Source organism: Aedes albopictus, chromosome 2, assembly GCF_035046485.1.
Source record: "Aedes albopictus strain Foshan chromosome 2, AalbF5, whole genome shotgun sequence".
Classification (NCBI taxonomy): domain Eukaryota; kingdom Metazoa; phylum Arthropoda; class Insecta; order Diptera; family Culicidae; genus Aedes; species Aedes albopictus.
Window position 1 is genome coordinate 504,635,028 of NC_085137.1, and position 26,408 is coordinate 504,661,435.

Here is a 26,408-nt window from a genome sequence, read left to right on the forward strand (position 1 = left end):
TAGAAAGGGATTTAAAAAAAAAAATGTTTCTAAATATTTATTATAAATGCTTGTTTGAATTCTCCCAAGGGGTTTTCCAGGCATTTCATCAGCAACTCCTTCTGGAATTCCTTCTGGAATTTTTCTGGCATTATTTAAGATATTTTTAAAGAATATATCCATCAGAAATTCCTCCACGGATTTATTCTGAAACTGCTTCAAGAATTTCTTCAGAAATATCTCCTGACACTCCTTTAGTAGCTTGAGTATTTCTTCATGAGTATCAGCAAACATCAAAAACTTTGCCATGGATTTTTTTCAGAAATCTATCTAAATATTTTCTTGAATTTGCGTTTTTTTTATTGGAAATTACCCCAAGGGTTCCTCCAGGAATCCCATGGAAATTTCATCGGGGACAACTGAAGAAATCTCTAGAGTCTAGATGGTTTATTTTTGGAATTTCTTTGGTGGTTCCTTAAGAAATTTCTTCTGAGATTTGGAGATGCCTCTAGAAATTCTTTCAGATATTTTCAGAACTATTTTATGAAATTACATGAAAAATACTGGAATTTCTAAAGAATTTCTAAAGAATTTTGTGAAGAGAATTGAATTTTCTGAAGGAATTTTTGAAAAAAACTTCTAAAGCAATTCCAAGACGGTTTTTTTGGAGGAAAATTTTGCAGCAGAAGTTCCAAACAAATCTGGAAGAATTCATGAACGAATTACTAAAATAAATTTCTATAGATATTGACTTTTTTTTATGAAATGTCTAAAGGAATGCCCGGAGAATTGGAGAATGCTCTGCAGTAATTTCAGGTAAAATTTCTCAAGGTATTCCTGAGAAACGTCAAGAAATAAATCATAAACGGATTTTTAAAAGAATCATTAAAAGAATCCTGAAGGATCCGCCCCTTGATGATAAGTTCCAACAAATCTCAAGAGAAGTTAAGGATGTAACCCCAGGAAGAATATCCGATGATCTTTTGGGCAACAAAAGGAGTTGTTAAAATAATCTGCTGAGAATTTTCCAGAGGAACTTCTGAGAGAATCCCGACGAATGCCTTCCTGAAAAAAAAAAACCCTTGAAGAATTTACAGAGACATTCCTTAAACAATCCCTCCAGGAACTCAAAAAAAAATAACAAAGCCATCCTACAAAAAATCTGAGTTTCTGAAGGAATCAATAGAGGAATTTCGAGATGAATACTTGAAGGAACCTCTTCAGAAATTCTTGCGAGATTTTTTTGAGGAATTACTTAAATAATGACTGGAGCAATCTTTGATGAACATCTGCAGACGAACTCCTTTCCAATATGTTTAGAAATTTCTGAACCAATTGACTTTTAAAGAAGAATTTGGAGGAATACCTGAACAAACGGTAGGAAGATTATCTGAAAGATTTACTTGAAATTTCTAGATAATTCTTGGGGAAAAAAAGACTTGAAGGAAATTCTTAAGGAATTCCTGGAGGCATCTTTGGAGGAATTCTGACTGAACACATAAAAAAGTTCCTGCAAGAATTTCAGAAAAAAATCCTCAACATATTACACCCAGAAGTTTCATCCGCATTACTTTTTGTACAGTACTTTTTTGAAAAATTCAAAGCAACTCCTAGGTCATAGTTCCACGAACTTGCTGGTCCGGGGATTCATATTTTCCTTTATTTAGAATGAAAATTACAAAATTATATTTTGTTTTGAGGAGCGACAAAATTGTCACATTGAAAATTTTTGGTAACCTCAGTCACAGACAAACAGACATACTACTCAAAACACAATCATCGCACGATTTAACGGTCATTTTGAAAATCAAGTGTAGTTCGGACTGTGCTCGAATGTGTCATGGTGGCGCTGCTGTGCCTACATCACCTTTCAATTTTGGAGAGAAATGAACACGACGCCGATCAATGTACCTTCATTCTTGTTTTATGAATGGATGACACCACGGGGGACTGGTCACCTGCTAAATTTTTACATCGAGCCGAGGGAAACAACACCTGCAAATGAATGCTTCGGATTGAGCATTACAGAGGGTTCTTCTAGGTAATTTTCTGTTTGTCTGTGCCTCAGTTTCATAAGATTTTGTTATTTTGAAAAACTAAGACCGAATCTACGCAATTTCATCAAGAAATGCACATAAGAGTATTTGAAGTGCAAATGAATGAAGTAAGCTTCATTGCGCTTTTTTGCTATACTGAAGAATGAGCGTCCTCAAAGATTCTCTCAAAAATCTATAGAAAAACTCTCGTGGGGATTATGTAGTTTACCTTGAAACATTTGTTTTTTTTTCATGTTCAACCCTTTAACACAAGGTGAGCAAAAATTGTAGATACTTTTTATACCCAAACAAATAGGGTACTGCAGTGCACACACCTGATGACCTCACTTTTTTGACATTTTTTACAAGATGTTAGAATTTTCACCGAGCGGTGAAAATTTAATTAGTTTTTTTGTGTTTGTATTTATTTTTGAAACGTCAACATGTTAGCTTTTAACTTTAACTACCCTACTAACAAATACTCCTTCCCGAGACAACTGTGGGGATGCTGTGGATTCCACGGTTTCTAGTAACAACGGTTGTCAAACTAACATTCCTTCCCCTTTTCCGATGACTGTAAGGTCGTGGCCGGCGCCGTTATTGCCTTTAAAATATTGAACTCTCGAATTGTGCACATTTAGAGTGTGTAGCTAGTCCCAAGCACCATTCATTGGATCTCTGTGCAACTTCGATTGTTCTGGCCAATCACGGAGTAGCAACTATGATGAGTACGGTTATCTTTGCTTTGCTTTGCATGTTGAAATCCAATTAATGATAAAGTTTGGCTAGCTCATTAGATACCAATATCTATATCTACATCCTTAACTTAAACCGAACCTAATAGTCACCCCAGGGCTCAATAAATTTCTCACGCTATCCAGCCTCGCCTCGCCAGCATACATATCTACTGAAACACATCGGAAACAAACAGCGGGAACGTGTGGGTCACGTGTCCCGTCAGACACTTCGTTCGTTCCGTGCAGACAAGCAGTACATTCATCAACAATCGTTCAAAGTGCCTTAATCCGTTTGTCCCGCGCAGCACACGCTTGTGATTCGATTCACACTGCGCTGGCGGCGGCGCTGCTGTGACAGGACGAGAGTGTATAAATTTCTCATCACAATCATCCATTGCTGACGCGACCGATTCAGTTCCTAGGTACATAATAATAATGTGGGGAAGTGCAATCCAATAAATTCCTCCCTCTTGTCCGATACCCACCCGATAATGACGGTCTTCGTGCGAGTGTCATTTTCCCCAGGAATCACCATAATGACTTCAACGCACAACAACCATTTCACAGCCAATATCGGTTGACGGACAGATCGGACGGTCGGAGCTTTCGGCTGCTTTATAAACCATAATTGACACCCCTATTTCCCTTTATCTTTTCGGTCTTTTCGCCATCCGTGAGACACGATCGAAGTAGGCCGGTTAACGCTGATTGTGAGGGTTGATTGCTGAGAATGAGTAAAATCGGCGTGGTTGATGTTTGAGCAGCTGCGTGCTTTCCTGTGGGAATATTTCGAAAATCTTGATTGTTTTTTTTGCAATTGACCTATTTGCTTGGAAATTGATTTTTTGGTACGTTGATCAGTCGCCCGGATATAGAAATATAGAAATGTAGTCAAACAACGCCCGTATATAACAAAAGCCAGAAACTATATATCTGTTGTCCACGTGTTTAGCCGAACGCCATTTCACCAAATGCCATTCGTATTTTCAGCAGTTTTTTCTTTCCGCCATTTAAACTTAAACTTGGCCATATAATTTACCTTGGGAAAGATTTAAAGTGAGCTCATCAGTTGGAGAATGTTGAGGTTTAACTAAAGTCATGTAGGCTCAGTGTACCAGTTATGGTTATAGTTCCCCAAATTTGCCATAGTTGATTTTCAACCTTTAAGGTCAGTATTACACAGGGTCAAATATTTGACAAGGAAAGAACTCAAGAAAAAACATCAGTTTGACACTAATGAAAATTCGATCGAGTCAAACAAGATGTTTGAGCATTGGTTTCTTTTTGGACAAATATTTGACTCTGTGTACTAACAGCTTAACGATGCACATCAACAAGAAAAAAATGTGAACAAAAGATCACGTGCACAAAATATGATTGCACTCATTCAAACTTCATAATATGCTCAAATTATTATAGGAATAAATCATTTTCCTTCAAATTTTGGTTTCCTTGCACCCTATTGGAACCGAAATCCGTTTCTATATTTTTCCTGTAAAGTATGAAAACAAATCTATCATTTGACATTCGTTGGTCTTCTTATTTTGGTAGAATTAGTTTGCCGAGGCGATGTGATCTAGTAGGCGATATAAAGTGTCACTTCTTCTGTTCAATGAAGTAGGTTGAACAATGTTGAAGTTGCTGCATCCTGCTCTTACCTATTCGTCAACAAATGGGTAAGAACAAGATGCAGCAACTTCAACAATGTTCAACCTACACTGTGGTGCATAATTGATCAGACAAACGCCGATTTTCATACAAAATGGCCAAGTTTGAGATGCTGTAACTATGGTTTGCTTTGATGGATTGAGCTCAATTTTTGACACGGAACTACAAATATGCTGAATTTTGTGTATACAAAGTATAAAATGTTTTCGTTCACAGGTCTGGGCGTGGCAAGGCGTTGAAAAAATTGCAAAAGTGGTCGGACAGCGGCACGCGTGTAAATCAAAGGGGTACCGCTGTCCGATCACTTTTGCAATATTTTCAACGCCTTGCCACGCCCAGACCTGTGAACGAAAACATTTTATACTTTGTATACACAAAATTCAGCATAATGGTAGTTCCGTGTCAAAAATTGAGCTCAATCCAACAAAGCAAACCATAATTACAGCATCTTAAACTTGGCCATTTTGTATGAAAATCGGCGTTTGTCCGATCAATTATGCACCACAGTGTACTTCACTGAATGGGACTATTCATTCTTCCTGCAATCAGCAATCAGAAAAGACTTTTTCTACACAAGTTCTACCTAACCGTTCTCCTGGCGGAACATTTGGTCCTTCGAACCGAATTGGTGATTCAACGTAGAGGTAAATTGTTCCTTAATATCCCCAATTTTTAGCTTTCGACGAGTCTGATGGAATCTTAGCTATCTAACGCCAGAGTTGGGCACATGCGAAAGTTGGGTTGAAAACAAATAAGCTGACACAGTGAAACAGACATAACATTTAGAACAAATCATATTAAAAATCATCGTCACGAAATCGCAATCGCCCAATGCTAATCATGCCATGTTTGGACAAGCCACCACTTGATGGCGGTAGTGAGCAAACGTCAAATAGGAGCAAAAACGATGAAAGCGTCGCGACGGTCAATTGACCAACTACCAAATATTTGAATCAACCATTTTAAAGGCAATTAATGGAAAGCGAGTAGATTGTGACGTCTGTTTGTCTGTGTTGATAACTTTCTTCTGGCAGGTATCATTAAAAACGACACGCGGGTCGAAATGGCGGATCGACACGTGGGTTGATGTTTACTAAATCTACATGAGAGAACCAAATGTACTTTAGTTGTCCTTGCAATAACAGAGGAGCAACCGCGGGCGGTCAATCATGCTCATGCTCATGCTCATGAGAGAACCAAATGTACTTTATCTCAACATTTGAGATAAGGAACAAAAACCATCCAAAACATGGAATAAGCGAGATGCATTTACAACGGGCCTTTTCATTTGCCGTCTTGAATCAGCTGATTTTTCGTGCCTTTGACAGTTCTTCGATGGAGATGACACGACCGTGTTAATAGCTGTTGTTCAAGTTTTGTAAACAAATGCATACACGGACCTGTCACATGAAAGGCCTATACATTCAAAGTTCGACAAAGTTCGAGGTAATGGAGTAGCTTGTTGCACGTATCAGGTATTCTAAAGTTGTAAATACGTAAAATACTGGGAAGTTAAGAACCACTGATACTACAGATACGTGGTAGTCTACGGCCTTCGTTTACGGCTTTTAAGAAATTCAGAGCACCACATCCTGGAATATTCTAGCTAGTCTCAAACTAAAACGCAAGTCGGCCTCAGTGCAATGCAGGTTCAGCTGTGTGACCTCCGCCATTGTTGGCTGTTGAGTGTTCCACGTGCGCCTCTGGGGCATTAATGGTGTCAGTCCAACGTGGTTGTAGTGTGCAATAATAAAATTACAATCTAGCTGCACTCTACGATAGATCCAACTTCCAAAACCTTGATAAATATTAAATAAATAACTGGAGTATCAGATCAGCAGCATCTAAATTTAAAATGGACGGCATAAGAGCATTATCAGCCGCTGTTCCAATTGAGGCATGCATGTTTGAAAAAGTACAATTCCATCGGTATTCGCTTGAGATCATCTGTTTTTTCGGTCAGCTTTATGAGTACCGTAAAACAACAAGCGACAAACTCGAAAACATGGAAAAACCGACAAACGGCTACTCCTCACCAGCGGAGAGGATTGATCCTTTTTGAAATTATGGCGAAAGGAGGATTATTTTGACCTGGATTGAAACAATGGTCAGCTCAAAGGAGATTTGCATACATTTTCAAACCATTTGGATACAGCAGCGGCAGCAGCAGCAGTGCTTAGGAAAAACATCTTGTTCTGTTTTCGAAACGCAGGTGTCGATTTCTGCCTCGGATATTTGCGTATGGGTATTTAAAGTGCAGGTGGTTGAAAAACACACAAAATAGACAATCGCCGCTGATTACAGGAAGGATTAGTGAACAAAGCAGCTTCTACGGAAAATTAAGCTTCCGAAAGAGCGATCTGGGCCCGGAATTAGTGTGAGAGATATGATCATTTGGTAGCCATAAGCGGCAGTAGTTGGACATATGCTACGAATCTGCCTCTTTAGTTCAGTTTCAGTTTTATGGGGAGGTAATAGATTGCCCTGAGGCAGGTTCAGTCGTGTTCACACCTTGCTCAAGTTCGGCAAAGCCATCAAGTAATTATGTCGTAAAATTGCAACCTTCCAAGCATACATTTTTGTCACGTTCAAAACTAATCATTAGCGGGAAGGTGGGTCACGTCCGACATCGAAGGAGGCAGTGCAAAATATTTTTATGATGCGAAATCAACCTGCATCAAAGCAACCTCTGTTCTGTCAGGCCGCCTAATTACAGGCTACTTCGACCGGATGATGAAATAGGCAGAGCAGGTAAGACATTTTTTTGTTTTTGGGTCAACCTAAAAGAAAGGAGATTTATGGTGACCATTTTACGGCTTGTTTGATCATCCCTTTTCCTCTCTAGGCTAGGTGATGTGTTTTGCCATATTAGGATCGAGATTGGAGAACAACATGTGGCTATCCCATGACTGTGTACAGAACGTGACTAGTGACGATTTGAGCCCACACAGTTCAAACGTCATCGATCATTTAGTGTGATACGCCTGGAAGCAAACTTTGTGAAAAGTGATATTTTCCTGTTTATCTGGTTGGTTACACATTTGCTTTAAACATTGCAACAATCATGTCTCTCTGCTTTGGGGCTGTCCATTAATTACGTAAGGGTTTATAGGGGGAGGGGGGTTTGAGAAATCTTACGCGCCATACAAAAATTTATGGGTTCTCATACAAAAAATCTTACAAGGGGGGGAGGGGGTGTCGGAAAATCGCAAAAAATCCCTTACGTAATTAATGGACAGACCCTTTGAAGTAGGGTTTTTATCTAGTTCCCGTCTAACTTAGCACCGACCAATGATGATCGAATTTATTCTTGCACCTCGCATAATGCCTCATGGGCAATTCTATATAAATTACTAATTACAAATTAATAAATTAGCTACATGATGGAAGCTTGGAAGTTGAGTTTCACCATCAGGGTTCTGAAAAAAATACGTGGACGACCTGTTCCTCGTACTACCCAAAACCGAAGTCCAAAGTACCTTTGCTGGGTTCAACAACTACGATCAACATCTCCAGTTCACCGTAGAGGACGAGCAGTATGAAGCACTACCCTTCCTGGATACCCTAGTGATACACCACAACGATGGAAGCGTGAGTACGAAGTGGTATTCCAAGCCCATCTCTTCGGGATGTCTGTTGAATTATCATTCCTTACATCCAAAGAACATGAAGCTTAACGTAGCTAAAAACCTCATTACCCGAGCTACACAGCTAACCATCAAGTCGTCAATGGAACACCTCAAACACAAAATTGTCCAAATCCTACGACAGAACAACTACCTTTCGTCATTAATCAATAGACTAACAAGCCACATCAGGAACAACCAAGCAGCGCTCATCACGGCAACTCCCTCCAGTCACAATTTACGACATTGCCACCCACCACAAGAATCATCGCAAGCAGATCCAGAAACAACAGCAATCCTCCCACTATCGCAGCACACTCCACAAGCACCAAACAGTCAGATACCAAACGAAGTCGTCTACAAATTCATGCCAAACATCCCAATACTGAGCCGTTCCATGTCAGAGATCCTAAAAAGAGAATATTCTTCTTCTTCTTTATGGCTCGACGTCCCCACTGGGACTTGGCCAGCCTCTCTTCAACTTAGTGTTCTTTGAGCACTTCCACAGTTGTTAATTGAAGGGCTTTCTTTGCCTGCCATTGCATGAATTTGTATATTGTGAGGCAAGTACAATGATACGCTATGCCCAGGGAGTTGATAGTTTTCCCGACCGGAACGGGAATCGAACGCGCCGTCTCCGGATTGGCGATCTTTAGCCTTAACCACTAGGCTAACTGGAGACCCCACAAAAAATCCATCTGTTTAAATAGCCACAAAACACTTCTCAAGCCTGTTAAAGATGCAGTTACACCCCTAGAACAGCATAACGTCATTTACAGTATACCATGTACCAATTGTGATAAAGTATACATAGGTATGACGACCAATCATCTCAAAAAGAGAATCAGTGGACACAGACCAAATGTAAACAAACACTCCAATACCACATAACACGATACTCAGCCCAAAACAGATGTCGAACAATAGATCTAAATCTAACCCTCCAGCCCTTGAGTACCGTCAAGTAGTGTAGTGTTCACCTGTGCAGTCCAGAAAATATGTAAATACTATATGTATGATAATTGCAAGTCTAGCCAGTTAATGTCCAAAATCCTTCATGTAATATGTTTTGTCCACTCAGGCAGAAAACAAGAAGCACGCACCCCCTATGATGGCATAAGACAAAAAACGGTTGACTTAATAGGTACAAGTAATCTATGTTTAATGCTAAAGTATACTAAATGTGCAATGTTTTTAGTTTTTCCCTTGATAAAGGCCAAATAAAGCCGGCCGAAACGTCGGGTAATTCAAAACTAGCCGTTTAGATTGACCCTAGACCGAGAAAGCCAACATCTGTATACTAGTAGTATTCCGGTCGAAAATCACCTAAAATAATATTGAATAATTATCCCTCGAATTTAGTTTTCGTTTAGTCCACGTCGATTTCAGGCACACCTTCTACGTTACACGATGGTACATAGGATGATCAAAAATTATGATTTCACAGTAGGTGTATGTTCAAATAGACGGTCAAATTCTTTGCAATCCAAATCAAAGCATGTGTTTAAAGTACGAAGCATTGAGATGGATGTACAGTGGGGTTTCGGTTTTATCACTAGTCGTTTTAATCACTACTCGCCCAAATTCACGGTTATCATTTCGATTTTATCACGATTTTCGTTTCGTTTTTATCACACTTATACTAAAAGTCCCAAAATCAATATAAAATCAATATAACATAACCCAGTCTACTACAACAGTTAAAAAATGCGAACTACGGTTCATTAAAAAAATGCATTTGAATTAAAAAAAAATGCATTTATTTCTCGTTTCGCCAAATCCACGGTTTCGTTTATTTCACGGTAAATTTTTATTTGGCCGTGATAAAATCGAAAAACTACTGTAGTTTGAAAATACAGATCACAATATTTCCATTAATATTTTGTCCACCATGTCATAAAACGACATCACAGTGCAGCAGAGGAATCTTTCTCTGTAGCTGTGAAAAACGATGCTTCGTTTGCAGAAAATCCACGCAGACATTTGCTTGCATCTTTCCTAGGCAATGACAATTTTTTGTTAACGTTTTACCGACGGGAAAACATGATTAATTTGATTAATTGAACAGCTTTTGCTGCATTTTGCTGCAGTAAAACCTAACTTCGAAGTGTCACAGAGCTTTTGAGGAGTGTGAATTGAAGGTTAGTCCAACAAGCAAATCTTGGGAAGCGCAAACTGAACGGTGATTAAGAACAATTCAGTTAGCTGCTGCGCTTAGGCGCGATTGCCTTCGTCATACACAAAACGAGAAACATTTTCAACTCGTAAGTGGAGTGAAATTGAAAAGCGAAATTTCGCGTAATTTATTTGGTTTCCAGTGCTATGGGGACTGAAATTAAATCTGTAATTATTGGCTATTTTCCGTTGGATATGACGGGAATTAGCGCATATGACGAAGTAGATTTCGAACCTATCTAAGTTTATTTTTAGCATACATTGTATCGTGGTTCCGTGAGCTATTAGATGAACACGCGGTTTAACGACGAGATATTGTAAAGTTCTGTACAGGAAAGACAGGATATTACAGTCATCTGATTATTTGTAGATATTAAAAAATAAAATGCATGAACACTGGGCTCTATATTTCGAAATATTTTGACAGAGTGAAACTCATGCTTTAATCTTATCATGATTCAATTAATTATCGATGCACGAGACAATATCCAATCAGGTCTACTTTTATTTTTTGCTCGTGTAGGCTGCATGGAACAACGAAAAAACGCAGCCAGGCAGTCCTTTTTAATTATTCAAAAAAATCAGAGAAAGTAGTTACACAGAGATGAAATCAGATTCATGCGAGAATGGAAAATTTTCGATGTCATTGCGCACTGATTGCAAAACCGCTGACAAAAATAAAACAAAACAATGGTAATTTCGAAGGTTTTTTTTTCCTCCCTCACGCCAAATCGGAGATATTTATTGCATTAATTTAACATATTATTTTCGGGCAGCAGCTGCGTGCCACGGTTTGCCAGATTGGAGCGTCTCAGTGCCAATCACAAACCGCAAGGAGAGATGTGAGCAAAAAAAAGACGCGCAGTTCATTTCCGTTGTTGTTGTTTGCGCCTTTTTGTGTTTTACTTGAAGACTACTGCGACAGTGGTGCGGCGGCGGTCCAAAAGTGAAAGCACGGTACTTTGCGCAATATCATCGTTGTCATAAGTAGGGAAGATTAGGTAAAATAGCGTTCGTTAAAAATGAATTTTCATATTAAAAAAAAATATATTGATTTTATTAATTTTAAGGACAAGGTGTTTGGAGTTTGGAGTACATAGCTCAAACTTTCTATAGCACCGTTTTTTAGAATTGTTGAACGGATTTGGATTAAAGTGCATCACGATGTTGACAATCACTGAACAATCGGTATGATGCATTTTCAGTAGGGTGGCCCACACTTATATGAAAAACAAAAAAAATCGAAAAATACCAAGTCTTACCTCCTGAATCAGTTGATTTGGACTCCTAGAAGTAACGTAAACTTGAGCAAAATCTATCAAGCCTAAGGTGGCACTCAACAAGCTTTAAGTTTGTATAGGAGCACGTGACCAAATGTATGCAGAAATATTAAGTTTTCGATTTTTCCGCTAGGTGGCACTGTGAGCGTTCAACAATCAAACCATTTGGTATTATTGTAGGTGACTATATGCCAAACAACTTTGATAAAGACCGCAAAGTGATCCGACGCCTGGTAATAAAGTTATACGATAAGTATCAACATGTTGCATTTCATACTGATTCCCCTACAAATAAGCATCAGTTTCTTGGGTTGTTGTCACCGTGTGTCGTTCGCCACAGTTGATCCCTCGGCGGCGTTGGTGCGATCGCTAATTACACTTACACGCGTAATTCGTCGTTGTGAACCTTCTGCAAATGACACCCGTAGGCCCGAGAAGGCGACCGGGGGAGTACTTGGTGTAGGGATTTAAGCGGAAATCTCTGTAGGTCCATCGGCATCGGAGGCTGGCACTGTTTCACTGTTTACAATAATTGGTGCAATTAAGGGTGTTTTCTGTAGCCGGTATAATGGCGAGACAGTATTTAAGCTCAAAGAGTTATCCAAGATGAACTGCAATTTGCAGTAAGGGTTTAATTACATATGGCTTTTACTAATTTCTTTTCTCTCTTTTTATTCACTTCAAAACTTGACTGAAACAAAGATTTATTATGTTTTACATCACTTCCCACTGGGATGGATCCGGGCTCAGATTCAATCTAGCACGTCAAATTTAGGGATATACATCAAAAGTACGGTGTCATCCTCTTAAAAATATGATACTTGTGAAGCCCATGCACAGCGAAAACAAATTCTCAACTTTTAGCCTATCTCAAAAGAAAACTTCCCAAGTAACAGAACATGTTCCATAGGAATTTCTTTGACTTCAATATGACCAGTAACAACGGTCTGGTTTGGAACAATAAAGCCGTTTTGCAGACTGCAATCTCCTCTCGCTTGTCGGGTGGAGATCACTGCGTCCAGATTTTTGGTCTACATACATATTGTGATATACTCTTTTGTAAGTTATCCCAATATAGGGTAAAAGCCCCCTTCTTCGGCCCAGTACCTAATATTCATCTCATTTTGTCTCAAGGACTAGAGATGTGTGCCGTCGAGATTTATTACTTCACGCCGCCGGATGTTTTGATTTTCTAGCACGCCGCCAGCTTAAAACTCATCACGCCGCCGAACTTAGAATTTCCTCAATAATCTTCAGAAAATAATCGATTTAAGTTTAAACGCTCCCAAAATGAATGCATGTCATTCATTGCCGAATAAACAAAATATTTCGTTCAATGATCCTGTTGAGATTTTAGTTACTTTTTAGTCACTTATATATCATCATATAAAAATCCTAGCAAATATCATATTCTTCACACAAGGTGTATAAAGCATGCAATGACAGCATGCATGCTTTTCCTCGCGTGACGTCATAACGACGTTCGTTTATAATTGAGGGGGTTAGAAGCAAACGGGTGAAAGTGACAAAAACCCACTTTCGAGTAAATGAGATTTAAAATTTTTCGTCAATTTTTCATTACATATATACAAAATGTGAGGAATTTCAAAATCAACCCAATTTTCTCCGATGCATTATAAGTTTTTTTCAATCATCGTAAAAATAATCTTAAAAATGTCCCCGAAAGCTTGAAATCTGAAGAATTCAGGTCCTAATAATTCAATTCATGCCATAACTTAAGAATTATTTTAGGCAGCATCCATTTATTACGTAACGCTAAAATTGATATTTTTGCGACCCCCCTCCCCCTCCGTAACGCTTTTTTGTATGGGCCGTAACGCTTGGCCATACTACCCCCCTCCCCCAAGAGCGTTACGTAATTTGTGGACTGCGCCTTATGGATTTTTTTATTTATTATGGAACGTTTAATTGTCTGCCGCACTATATACGAGTGCGCAATTACAAGTTACTACACTAAAACCTCAATTTATGCACATGGCTGGGGGTGCATAAATTAAAAAAGGCATAAAATGAGGGAAATTTGTGCATAAAAAAAACTCCTCCATAACGCTTCCGTAACGCCTCTGAATCCCACCGAAAATGCTCTGAAACTTCCTGAAATGCCTCCAAAATCCCTCTAAAATCCCCTCGGACCCAATGTAACGCATCTGAACCCCCAAAAACGCCTGCCTAACGCCTCCGAATCCATCTAAGACCCACTTGCACCCTTTTAACGCACGTGAGATCCTCGGAAACCCCCGAAAACGTACCAGTAACGCCTCCAAACCCCGTCGAAAATCCTCTGAAACTCTCTGCAATGCTCTCGAAAACCCCCTCGGCCCCCCGAAAACCCCCCGGAGATCTCCTGGTACCTCGCGGAAACCCCTGGGAACCCCCTGAAACTCCCCTGTGACTTCCATTTGCTCATCCTTATAAACACCCTTTAGCCGCCGTTGCAATAGTTACTGCATTATTAAATATTCTTATGCACAATATTGGTTCTGAGTAGCTTTCCCTTAATTTATGCAGGTGATAAAAAAGGTGCCTAAATTAAAAAGTGCATAAAAATAACATGCATAAATTGAGGTTTTAGTGTATTTACATTCTCATATGCAAAGTATAGTTTGTTAAAATGTTTCGCTATATGAGATGTAAAAGAGCGAAATATTGAATTCTCATTTTTAACGCCGCCGCCGACGACCAAAAATGATGTTTTAACCGCGGCGCACATCTCTGCCGAAGCACCAAAGCAAGCATCACAGCGGTGCCAGACATCAAGAAACAAGTAGTTAATTGAATGAGATTTGGTCACTACAAATACGATGTTTTTTCAATCAGAATATGGTCGTTTCTTGGTTTAACATCTTGGTAATCGAACTTCTACGCAAATCGATCAATAATTTCATTTTCCAACGCCATTTCTTTCAAAATATTTGGTTTGATTTTCATCTAAATATGCTGCTACCGCTCAAGCTTTACGAACTATCATTTAGTTCGGCAGCACTGATTTGCCAATCAGCTGTGAATGTATGCGAGTGCAAAACGTGGGAAGCGAGCATAGATGATTCGTCGCGCCGCACATTGTTGTGACTTCTCCTTTGCGAGAGAGGAAAACAATCACAATAAAACTGTCACCTGCTAGGGAAAGGGAGTGCGTTAGTGAGTGAGTGCAGAATGCTCTACGATAAGAAAATGTGAGAGTGGTTGTGGATTTGCTGTAAATACTGTTGAGATGAAAAAGGGGCCACCCGGTGGACCGCGATGAGATGAAAATTTTACGGTGTGCTGAAGATAGGTGCGAGTGGCTCGCGATTTGTGATCGCAATTAAATCAAATATTGAAGATAAATCCCACTCTAGTGCATCGTAAGATCAACAGTAGAAGTGAGCACGTGAGTTAAAGGTTTGTATCATTAAGTTTGAAGCGTATACATTGCGCTGTGAGTGATTTTTCATGTTGCACATCCTTAATGAGACTAAGATAGGCACAAATACCCTAATATGTTTGTCGCTGAGATACCTTGGTATCGACTGAACTCAAGACTACCTATAACCACGTTCTTTTTTTTTTATTCTTATTCACTCAACCTATTTTACAGGTCTTTTGTCCACTAGGGCACTACGTGAGCGATTCCAATTGGCGGCTGCACTTACACTTTGTATGAACTAGCCTAGGGTTAAAAATCTCGTTAATACAGACAACGTGAACGTGAACTTACACTTTGTACAGCGCCTGAATGTATTCTATTATATTCTTATTCTTGTATATCGAACTGGTTTGTCTTTGTGCTGCTTTCACTTTTCTACCCTGTCCTTGGTAGAATGACGAGCACGATGATGAAATGATGTATGGCTGTTGTTCCTTTTCCAGTCCGATTGGGGGTCGTCCATTATGGGTTGCCGTTCGCCGATATCCAATTATCTGGATTTCGTTTGAGCTATGAGAGCTCAGAAGAGGGTCACAAGTGCCAGCCGCTCGCGGGAGGAAGAGCAACTGACGAAGTGCCGAGGCTGGGATCGAACCCATGACCATCCGCTTATGAAGCGAACGTGTAGCCACTGCGTCACGGGCCCGGCAACCACGTTCTTGGAGGATAAGATCCATTTGTCAGCTCTATGAGTCATGACTGGAAAAGCGCAGAGGATTGTAACCGTGTGTTATAAGTTTTAGGATTTTTAATATGTGATATATGTTTATTTTGGATACTGTCACGTCTCTTAGGTTATGAGGTGTTGGGTTCAGAGATGGAATCCTCCTCAGAGCAAAACAAGAGAACAAAAAATCTGCACCACGCTCCCGCATCCAATGCTAGAGCGGCTTCTCTCGGTTTCTTTCACCTTCCTGCTTGCAACTTGTGACACCGAAACATGTGCGGATTTGTTTGCATAAAAAAGTGCGTTTACTCAAAATTGAGGCACTTTGTGCACCGGGAGTTAACATAAATTTGCTTATGATCAAAAATCAATAATTAACAAGCGTACAAGTATTTATGTATGCAATTGTGTCATACCATGCGAACGGAACGATCATACCGCGTAAAACGCCGGTGAAATTGTCGATCAACTTTGCGGGAGCCTCAAAAATGATGCACAAAAATGTTTCTCTTTGTGCTGATTTTTTGTGGTTCGATGTTTCTCTTTGTTTTCGCATGCTTCCTCCTTGCGCTACGCTCCCGCACAAACGATAGCGGTGGGAGCGGACAAAGATAAAGAGAACAAAAACATGCATTTGAGGCACATTGCGGGAGCAAATGACAAGCCTGGTTGGGTTAGTAGGGTAAATTAAATTAAAATGTAAGAAAATTGTATGTTAAGATTGTAAAGCCATACGAAAGTGTAGAGTGGGTAAAAGGAGCAGACATGTTGGTTGAGACAGAATAGGTACAACAACACATTTCCTAGCAGGCGTAGAGCTACACAAAAGGGGGGGGGGGGGGGGGAGGAACAATTTGTGTATCAGAATAGGGATTGTAAGAATTGAGGCGCAATGAGAACCCGCCATTTCTCACTTTAGTTCTGGCATTCGTGTGATTCGGATAAAAACAATTTGAAATTAAAAGTGTCCTTAGAAAAATTTTACATAACTTGATGATTTTGTGGCTATATCGGTCTCTTTCTACTCATAGTATAAGGGAGTAGAGATCAAAGTGGATAATGAAATGATAGATATGATAGTATTCGCAAGGTAGCGAACAAGTGTGAAAAAAAAAACAGAACATGATATAAAAAGTTTGGCTTAAAAACGAAAAGTGTTCTACCCAATAAGATCGAAAAAGCTAATAGGAAGAACACGCCGCGATATAGGCATACCCCTATGAACGGAGTGCGATAGAACTTGTGATGAAAACAGAACAATACATAGGCAGTCGGGTGCCTGAAACTTTTGCCAGTCTTGGTAAGGTGGTATAAACTACCAACCAAGCCGATTTGTTTAATAGCACAGGTCGTACGGCAGAAGTTTCACGCATTCGATGTATTCGTTCAATACATGGCCTACTTGCCTAATTTCACCTTCTATAAAAAATTTCACGCTTGTTCGCTACCTTGTGAATACTATCATATCAATCATTTCATTATCCACTTTGATCTCTACTCCCTTATACTATGAGTAGAAAGAGACCGATGTAGCCACAAAATCATCAAGTTATTAATATAATACGGTCGATAAATCAGAAGAAATTTTTTACAGTGAGTGGTAAAGTAATACGGGAGAAATGCAACTGTTCAATCAGGTATAACGGAGTTGCTAAATGCTCTATTTTAACCTACCTTAGCCGGGGCCCGTGGCGTAGTGGCTACACGTTTGCTTTATAAGCAGATGGTCATGGGTTCGATCGCAGCCTCGGCACTCTTGTCAGTTGCTCTTTCCCCCTGAGAGCAGCTGACACTGACCCTCTTCTGAGTCCATGGCTCAAATGAACCCGGATACTTAGACATCGGCGAACGGCAACGCATAATGGACCCCAAATCGGACTGGAAACAGGAACAACCAACAACCAACAGACATCAGCTTCACAGTTAGAAAAATCCAATTAATTTTCAACTACATAGCATGCACATAAATGGAATGCGAAAAATCGCACAAATTTACACGACCATTGAAATTTACTCGTAATGTTTTTTCCTTGAACAATAATTTTACACGATTGAAAAAAAGATTCAACGACGACGTGTACTTTTGTGATTGCTCAAGCGGAGCTGTATAAATAATCAAAAATGAGAATGTCGAGAGAGTTACTATTATTTGTGCTTTTTTTATTAGCGTCTCTCCAACTCTTTTGAAACAGGAGTAAGAGAGAGGCAGACAAAAAAACGGAAATAATAGTAACTCCGTGAATAAATTAGTACATAAGTGTATACAAAACATAATTACATTAGGGGGATTCACCTAACAGCGTAAACTGATTAAACTGATTAAACGTCGTGATCACCAAGGCAATCTTTGATTAATTCATTCGCAAATTCATGAAACATTTCAAATAAGCAGAAAATCATGGCTTACGCAGCAATTTAATCTGTTTAGTGAATACCCCTATTGAAAAACGGCATAATCCTCAGCTTAATTGCTTTTCCAAACAGCAATTCATCATGCAATCTGTCAACATCATGGTAATTAGAGAAAGGTGTAGATCGACGTGTGAAAATAACGAAACAACAATTACAAACAAAAGCTTCACCCATTGATCTTGTTTTTAAGAATATCGCTTGACTAAAAGAATTACGCTCAGAATTAACAGTGGAAACACCACTTTCAATTTTGAAATGGCTGTTTTGAGGTTTTCACAATTCGACCAAATCGTTCCTTTCATACAAAATGTATATTTCACCAAATGTGCAAGAAAAAGAGTGAATGGGTATTTCGAATTGAAAGTAGTAGTTATTGTTCGCGAAAATTCGTTAACATTTTACATACATTTATTTTGTTCTCAGTATGATACATTAGAGTGCTGTTCTACTCTAAATGATTGATAGCGGCTGATAGCAATAGTTGCGCTGTTTATTCCTATAGTTACATATTTCTCTGACATCTTTTCAATCAACAATGATGCTGACTGTTTTTTGTTGTTGTTTTTACTCTTATTGGTATTCTACGAATCTACGAAACTTATTCTACAGTTAGCCTACATAAACAACGTATTCTTGTTCTTATTTTCTAATTCATAGATGTTTTGTTACACCGTTTCATTGCATCTTTCGCATTCAATTGATGCTGTTCTCAATAATTCTATTTGTCGTCATGGTTTGACAGACTTTCGATCGTCCTCTGTACAATGCGCTGCTGATTTCCGACCTTGTATGCGTTCGATTTGGAGCCCGTCGCCGGAATGATTTTCAGGAAATACTGCTGCACTAATTCCAAAAACTTTGATGTAGTTTTTAAGTATTTGTAGTTGTGTACGTAGTACGTACACATCAAGTCCTGAAGAGCGCAAATTATATCCGTGGTGCCTTCCGTGATCCGAGTGAAGTCGGCATATACATAGTACATGTACGTTCCTTGGCCCATATCTGTAATCATAAAAAACATCAACATACTTATCAATACTGTACTGTATTTATCGACTGAAAGAAATAGACACACTAAAGTAACATGATCAATTTCTTTCCATTTTCTCAAATAAACATGGGCGCCGTCCATAAATTACGTAACGCTGTAGGGGAAGGGGGACTACGACCGAACGTTACGGGCCATACAAAAATTTTAGGATTTTCATATCGAAAAAAAAAATCGAGTTAGATACTCTTCCGTTTAATTGTAGGTCGTTCATCATTTTTTTGGAAATCGAAAAGCAGCTTTTTTCCTGTAAATCAAAACAATGACCATGAAAATGTATTCACTGTATTCCATTCCTCATGTGGAACGCAGTGAACACATTTTCGTGGGAATAAACTTTTGTTTCGAACGAAAAAAAACTGCTGTCAACTTTGATGATGACGATTATTTCAATGACTAATTGTTCAAAGTTGATACTTGAACCATACAGTTAAGTACGAGACTCTGAAGATTTACAATTAAGAAACACGTATGCGTCACAGGATACTAACAAATTATAAATAAAACAGAACAGTATCGTAAACCGGGGTCAAATTGATCTTCGGGTTGAAATTGATCACACGTTTTTCCGGTAGAATAAGCATATTTTTAATAGTTTCCTTTTAGGTATGGTGCTGTTGGAATCTGATACTTAATGCTTTTTGTAAGGAAACTATTCAAAAATTGCTTTATCTATTTGAAAAACGACTGATCAATTTGACCCCGGTTTACGGTACTTAATTTTGTTTAGTTTTACCTACACTAACACGACTATCATCAAAATAAAAATAGTTGAAATGCATTATTTATCGTTCAAATGTTAGGGGGTACACGGTAATTAAAAATTCAGGTACAAGAAGCAAAATGCAGTCACCATAATGGGCTCTTTTAATTGAAATTGTTAATCGTTTAATGTGTCTTACCTACAGATACCAGCAAGGGGCCCGCTGATTCCAATCGAATGTCGTCAATTCGTGTGCCGACCTGTAATACATGAGATGAATTACATAAGTAATAATATTATAACTGTTGACAATAAAATTTGCAGTAATATCGATTAGCAATGACAGTTCGTCTGTTAAGAAAACTTAAAGAAAAGTCCAATTTATCCTCAATAAGAAAAATCAAAGGAATTGCTTCCGACCATCAGTTGTTGCATATTTTTGTGTGCCAATACTTAGATGTTTAAACCAAACTAATCGCATTTACATACCTCACTGTTAATAATCAAAGTGTCGATGTTTTCTCCTACGAGACGGGCGAGAAATCGGAAGACCTCCAGATCAGAGCAATCATTAGCGAGTTTTGGAACACTTCGACCAGCTACATTTGAAAAACTTATGATTTTTGGACGCTTCGTGCAATAGTATTTCCGCAAATCCTCCACGTTTATTCCCGTTGCCTGCATGAAGTGGTAGCTCAACAATCCTCTTCGGCGAAGCACAGGATATTCAGCGAGCAGCTCTCCTAGCACCTTACTCTCGTTTAGTTTGTACCTTACGAAAGCTTGCGAGGCACTTAAAAACTCGCTAGTAAGGAGTTCAGGCTCATCGCGTCGAAGTTTTGACAATACTCCTTTCTCGCAGTTTTTATCAGAGACATTCCAATATTCTTTCAAAGTTCCAGCTTTGACATGTCGACCTTTGTTGCTGGACGTGGGCTTCTGTTTGGAGGTATCTTTGAAACGGTTGAGATAATTGTTATGGTTGATCATCTTATGCTTGAAAATAACGTAACTCATGCCGTTTCCACAACCGTCGTCATCAACAAATTCGAGACATGGATATTTTCGCAGGAGCTGTTGAGCGACGGTTTCCATCACACTCGCCTTGATTTCTGTATCAATCATCCTCAGTTGATCAACTACGTTGTTGACTAATTTTGTTGTATCAACCTTTGCCAACCGCAGTGAAGACGGAATGGGTTCTCCCTGATGTTTGGCTCTAAATTCCTGGATATTGTTTAGCTTAGTTAGTACGTTGTCACTCACTTTGTTCCAATTAATCTCAAAAGACCGAAACTTCATCTCCGACGTGGCATGTTTTTTGGAACTTTTCCGCAAATCGATGTCTTGTGGTAACTTTTGTTTCGCATTCGGAGAGGTATTTTCATCAACCTCCACATCATTTGAGCATCCAATCGACTCATGACTTTCCGATTCTTGTTCGTCAACTGCTTGCACTTTCATCACGATACATTCCGTGTTATCTTGTTGTACGTTCTGATCCTCTATGACATCTTCCAATAGCTGCATAGCTACTGGATCCGGCGCAGAAGTACGTTCGTTAGGATTAAGCGTCAATAAGTTAGGAGCGATGTGAATTTGATGAAGTGTCGGAGAAGGTATCTGTTCTGCAGGTTGAATAGTCGCTACTACTATCTGGCTGTTGGCTGTACTCTGCATTTCTGTAATATGAAATGGATTTCATTTGAAACATCTGAGATGAATTGAAATGAAAAAGATACAGTAGACGTTTGGTCGGTGCAAACGATTCAACTGCAATGCTTTTTAACCAAAAGTCCGGTAAGTGCAACAACTTTGCAATTATCGCACCGCTATCCCTAAAAACGGTGCACTAAGTTAGCCTAAATGAACAGTAGAATGAATTTTACGTTCATTTAACATCAATTGACGTGCTGTTGACGCCTGTCTGACGTTGCACTTATCGAATTTTGTGAAACGTTAACATGTTGCAGTTATCGTACGTCTACTGTTGTTGGCTTTTCGAACCCTTTAAGCAGAATACCCTTAATTCCGCCCTCTTTTGCTTATCCTTTGACAGATAGGGTAAGTGTGCCAATCGTTGCAGTATTAGTGTAAATCAAATATAAAAAATAGTCGTACCACGTACAGCCAGGTCTTTTTTTACGTGGTTTTCATTTACGCGGCCGCGTTAACTATTAAAAATGCTTCTTGGTGACATTTTAGTCGAAAAAGTGCTTAAATGCCTCTTCCGCAACAATAGGTACTACTGCAACGAATGGAACAATTACTCTACGCGTATTTCAACTACCACTTGTAATCGTCCTCAGTTCCACTGGATAACTGCCACTGAGTAAGATTACAAGTGGTAGTCAAAATACGGTAAGCAAAAGAAGGCGGAATTAAAAGGTACAAAACTGACTACACTCATTCGTAATCGAAATATTTTTCTTTATTGTATTCCAATCATGTTATTGAGAAATCGCAGTGTTTAATTTGCAATTAAATCAGATGTTTGCTTTCGAAATAAAATTAACAATTCCCATCTTACATGACATAATCTCACATGATTAATGATAACGGAGTGAAACCATTTATGTGTTTAACGTTAGTTTTGAAATACATGAAAGCATGCATGAATGAATAAACTATATACTAGTCCAGCCCATATTTATATGTCCAGAAAAAAGAAGTCAAACCCACGGGGCCCCCCATAGAAATGTTCCTTGGGGTGTGAAAAATTCAGCCCAATCGATATAGGGTTTTCAGCCCAAATCCTCCTCTTCCTCTTCTTGGCGTAACGTCCTCACTGGGACAAAGCCTGATTCTCTCTTTTTCAGGTTGTTGTTATAACAAATTATTTTTGTGGAGAACAGAATTTTTCTTTTGTGGCGGAATTGTCATATGTTATGTTTTGGTGTTATTCGTACCTTTTTGTTAAAGTTGTCGATGTTGGGGTAGCGAAATCGTCTTTTTGTTTTTGCAGCTTTGTTAGCAAACAGATATGTTCTTTGAAAGTGACGGACTCGTCAGTTTATTTGTGCTATCATTATTTTGGTGATGAATGTGATTTTTTAAAGTTTTCTAAAGGGGAAAGGACTGTAGTGTCTACCTAATGGTTGTGTGCATATGATATCTACCTACATGAAATACTATTCATGACTGTATCTAAATGTCTAGGTATGATTCATTATGTGTACCTAAGGTAGTATAAATACGGGTGGTCATTGGACCACACAGCGGAGACTGCACAAGCCTTGGACTGTCAACATCTTTAATATTCTTCTTTTGAAGGATATAAAACACAGTTTTTAACTGAGAGCTTCCTCTGCCAATGACCATTTTGCACGTGTATATCTTGTGGCAGGCACAGAGATACTCTATGCCCAAGGAAGTCAAGGAAATTTCCTTTACGAAAAGATCCTGGACCACCCGGGAATCGAACCCGTCACCCTCAGCATGGTCATGCTGAATACCCGTGCGTTTACCGCCTCGGCTATATGGGCCCTTCAGCCCAAATATATGGGGCATTAGATGACCTTAAGTCCTTCGTTCGGTACGTCGGTCAGTCGTGCTCCATTAGGCTCAAAATGAAGAAAACAGTAGTTGTTACCTTTCGGAAGAAAATTGTAGGAGATCATGCCATACTTATTCAATTGCGGTTTTAGCCAACGAACAGAGGATGAGGATCTGTACCCTCGTTTACACTTCGACAATTATTTTTCATAAGGGCCTAACTGACTTGATCGATTTCTCTTCGTCGACTCTCTCTTTCGCTAATAACTTGATCGAAACAAACAAAATCATTATTCTTTTTGTTTCTATAGCAACATGTAGTCGTCTTCTTCGCATTTCAACCAAAAAATCTTTGGAAAACTCAATACACATTATGTGATAACACAAGGAGAGGATCGATGACGACAACTCGAAAATGTCAATTAGGCCCAAATGAAAAATCAGTGTCGACTTGGTGGATGCACGTAGCGCATGTTTGTCGTTTGAAACTTGCGCGCGAAACCGTAGGCGGCTATGCTATCCTTAATTTTAATTGCACACGCTTGTGCACGGGTATCGAGTCGAGAAGTGGCGAGGCGACTATGGCCAAACAATCCAATCCAATTAAAAACTAGTAAGAAATTTCTGGTCAGATTCATTGTATTCCTTTCACTGTCTGGTGTGCTAGGAATAATGGAATCAAACGAAAACTACCTACTCATATTTAGTTTACACGTTTTAGCCAAAGTTGGGGTAATCGCTTAGTAGAGACAATATTAATGGAAAGAACCTATATTTTGATTTATTTTCGGTTCCGTGACACGTACAAGAATTTTCAAAAACAGTATCGCGCATTTAGTTCACTACTGGACTATCACAGACGTTTCAACAAACGCGGAAACGTAAATAAAAGTTCGAGATGACATCAAATCAAGCCGGTGTCTTCGGAGCACTTATTTATTTATCACATTTGGTCGTCGCGGCTGAAACGCGAAGTTCATCCACGCGCTCAACCTTTTACGTTTTCAATCCATAGCGCACTGAACAGCAAACCTGGCACGATGTCCAACGCAATATTGTTGCTAGTTATTCTTTTCCTAATGCAAAGTTTTTTATCAACTCAAGGGACGAATGACCTTCGGGTTAAAGTCCCTCGAACCCAACAAAAGAAGAAGATGCAAAGTTTCCCTTACAAGCTAATGCTTAACAGGATAAATACAGCACAATATTGTTCATTTAATTTCTAACTTGGCTGCGATAAAGTGCGGAATTTCAAATGAAGGCGCAATACTGCATCAAATCATTCAGGTGCTTTCATCGCATTTATTTATCACTAGCTGGGGCTGTTTATTAATTACGTAAGAGAACTTTCACTATTTTTTCACACCCTCTTTCCCCTTGGAGGATTTATTTTATAAGAGCACCAATATTTTTGTATGGCACTTAAGATTTCTCAACCTTCCCCCCCTCTCTTTCCACCATAAATCCTAACGTAATTAATGGACAGCCCCTAATAAATAAGTCCGCTGAAGACACCGGAACGGTCCAACGCAAAATCGCACTTTTATTTTATATTCCGCACTTCCTCGTCGCACCCGGTTTTTCAACATTTTTCTTTTAACCTCACCTTACTAAAAATCTCCAGCTTCGATTCCTTTGCATGCATGCAGTCTGTCCGGAACGAGGTCCGGAAGGTCTCGAATGATGATGTTCCTCTACTCCTACACAGATTCCTATTACAATCTTCGGGAATGCCTTGAACACAAAAAATACACCTACAGCTAACTTTTTATTTGGAAAATTTGATTCAGAGTACTTTTTTCTTCGAGAAAAAAAAGATCGTATAAAACATTCGCAAAATCTGACGCACTACGCGAACAACAAGCCTATTTTTGTTTTGTTCAGGCTTCGCAACATGACGTTTCAAAAATAATCTTACACGGAACCGCCAAACTACCCAAAATTGAGTTCTTTTGACGCAATCCCATAGTTCCGCCCAATAAGCCAAATTTGAGTAAATCGATTAAACTCACACTAGGTAAATTGCCTTTACCTCCAGCAAAAAAATATACTTAAGAGTAGGTAAATTCAACCCAAGACCTCCCCTCATTCAACCCAAATTTGAGTATACCTACATTTACTCAAAATTGGCTTATTGGGCTCAAGGACCACCATTGGGTAGACGCATCTCTGTTTGTTTTTGACAATATCGGTGGGGGAAAGAGGGAAAACAACCTAATTTTGGGTAACTAGTTTATTCGATATACTCAGCTTTGAGTAAAATCGACCCAAAAATTAGGTAGTTTGATTTCTCCGTGTAGGATTTTTTTATGATTTTTATACCATGCTAAACATATGAGAAGGGCCTATCCCTAAAAAGCAGGCTTCGTGCTATAAATCAGGCCAAACATTTCAATAGGTCCTATCTGCATTTGAGAGGCTCTCTTTGTTCACTTTCTCTTTCAATTTATTATTTCAATGTGATGGTACACTTTTTAACTCTAGATTGAGTTTAAATAAGGGCGAAAGTAACATGAGAGAGTTCTCTTCATCAAATCTCTCTTCTTCAAATTAAAGTGACAAGCTGCAAGTATGGCTGCACTTTTTGGTCATAAATCGCTAGGTTGCGATGCGATCTAGCGTCTAAGTGTAAAAAAGTTCGATTGAATTTGCATCTTGTCACTTTAATTTGCAGAGGAGAGAGTCGATGAAGAGAACTCTCTCATGTTACTTTCGCCCTTATTTAAACTCAATCTAGAACTATTTTTGCAGTACAAATCAAAAGACGATTGTTTTAACCATCGTTCAATGCAAGGAAACAATCATAATACAAGTAAACAGCTTAGATATTAACGAAAGAGAGCGAAACCAAAGAGAGTCTCTCTTCTGCAGATAGGACCTTTCGACGTCCTAGCTTTCGACATGTTTGGCCTGAAATCTATATAAATAAAAATGGAATGGTGTTTGTATGTCACGAATAGGCTCGGGAACGGGTCAACGGATATACTTCATTCTTTCACTGTTGCATTCGTGCAGGGCTCCGGCGTGTTCGTGCGAAAATATAATAATGAAAATCGACCGGGAAAGCAATGAAAACGGGAATAATTGGGTTCTTTAGGGGTATTCGGATTATTTCATAATCGGATTCTCCACCCAAATATTAGTCGAAATCCAAA

The 26,408-nt window shown here is 39.1% G+C and overlaps 1 protein-coding gene across 2 annotated transcripts; it reads right to left on the minus strand.

Moving 5' to 3' along the window:
* Nucleotides 1-17,492: 17,492 nt before the first annotated feature.
* LOC109406151 (uncharacterized) lies at nucleotides 17,493-25,164 on the minus strand. 2 transcript variants are annotated; one of them, XM_019679218.3, is made up of 4 exons: nucleotides 24,860-25,164; nucleotides 20,248-21,440; nucleotides 19,958-20,018; nucleotides 17,493-19,009 (listed from the first exon to the last, which is right to left on the minus strand). In XM_019679218.3, the coding sequence occupies exons 2-4, from the start codon at nucleotides 21,436-21,438 to the stop codon at nucleotides 18,726-18,728; spliced, it is 1,536 nt and encodes a 511-aa protein (XP_019534763.1). In that variant the 5' UTR covers nucleotides 21,439-21,440; nucleotides 24,860-25,164; the 3' UTR covers nucleotides 17,493-18,725. The 2 variants fall into 2 exon arrangements, with proteins under 2 accessions (XP_019534763.1, XP_062710473.1); XM_062854489.1 differs by having other exon boundaries at nucleotides 20,248-25,164.
* Nucleotides 25,165-26,408: the final 1,244 nt, after the last annotated feature.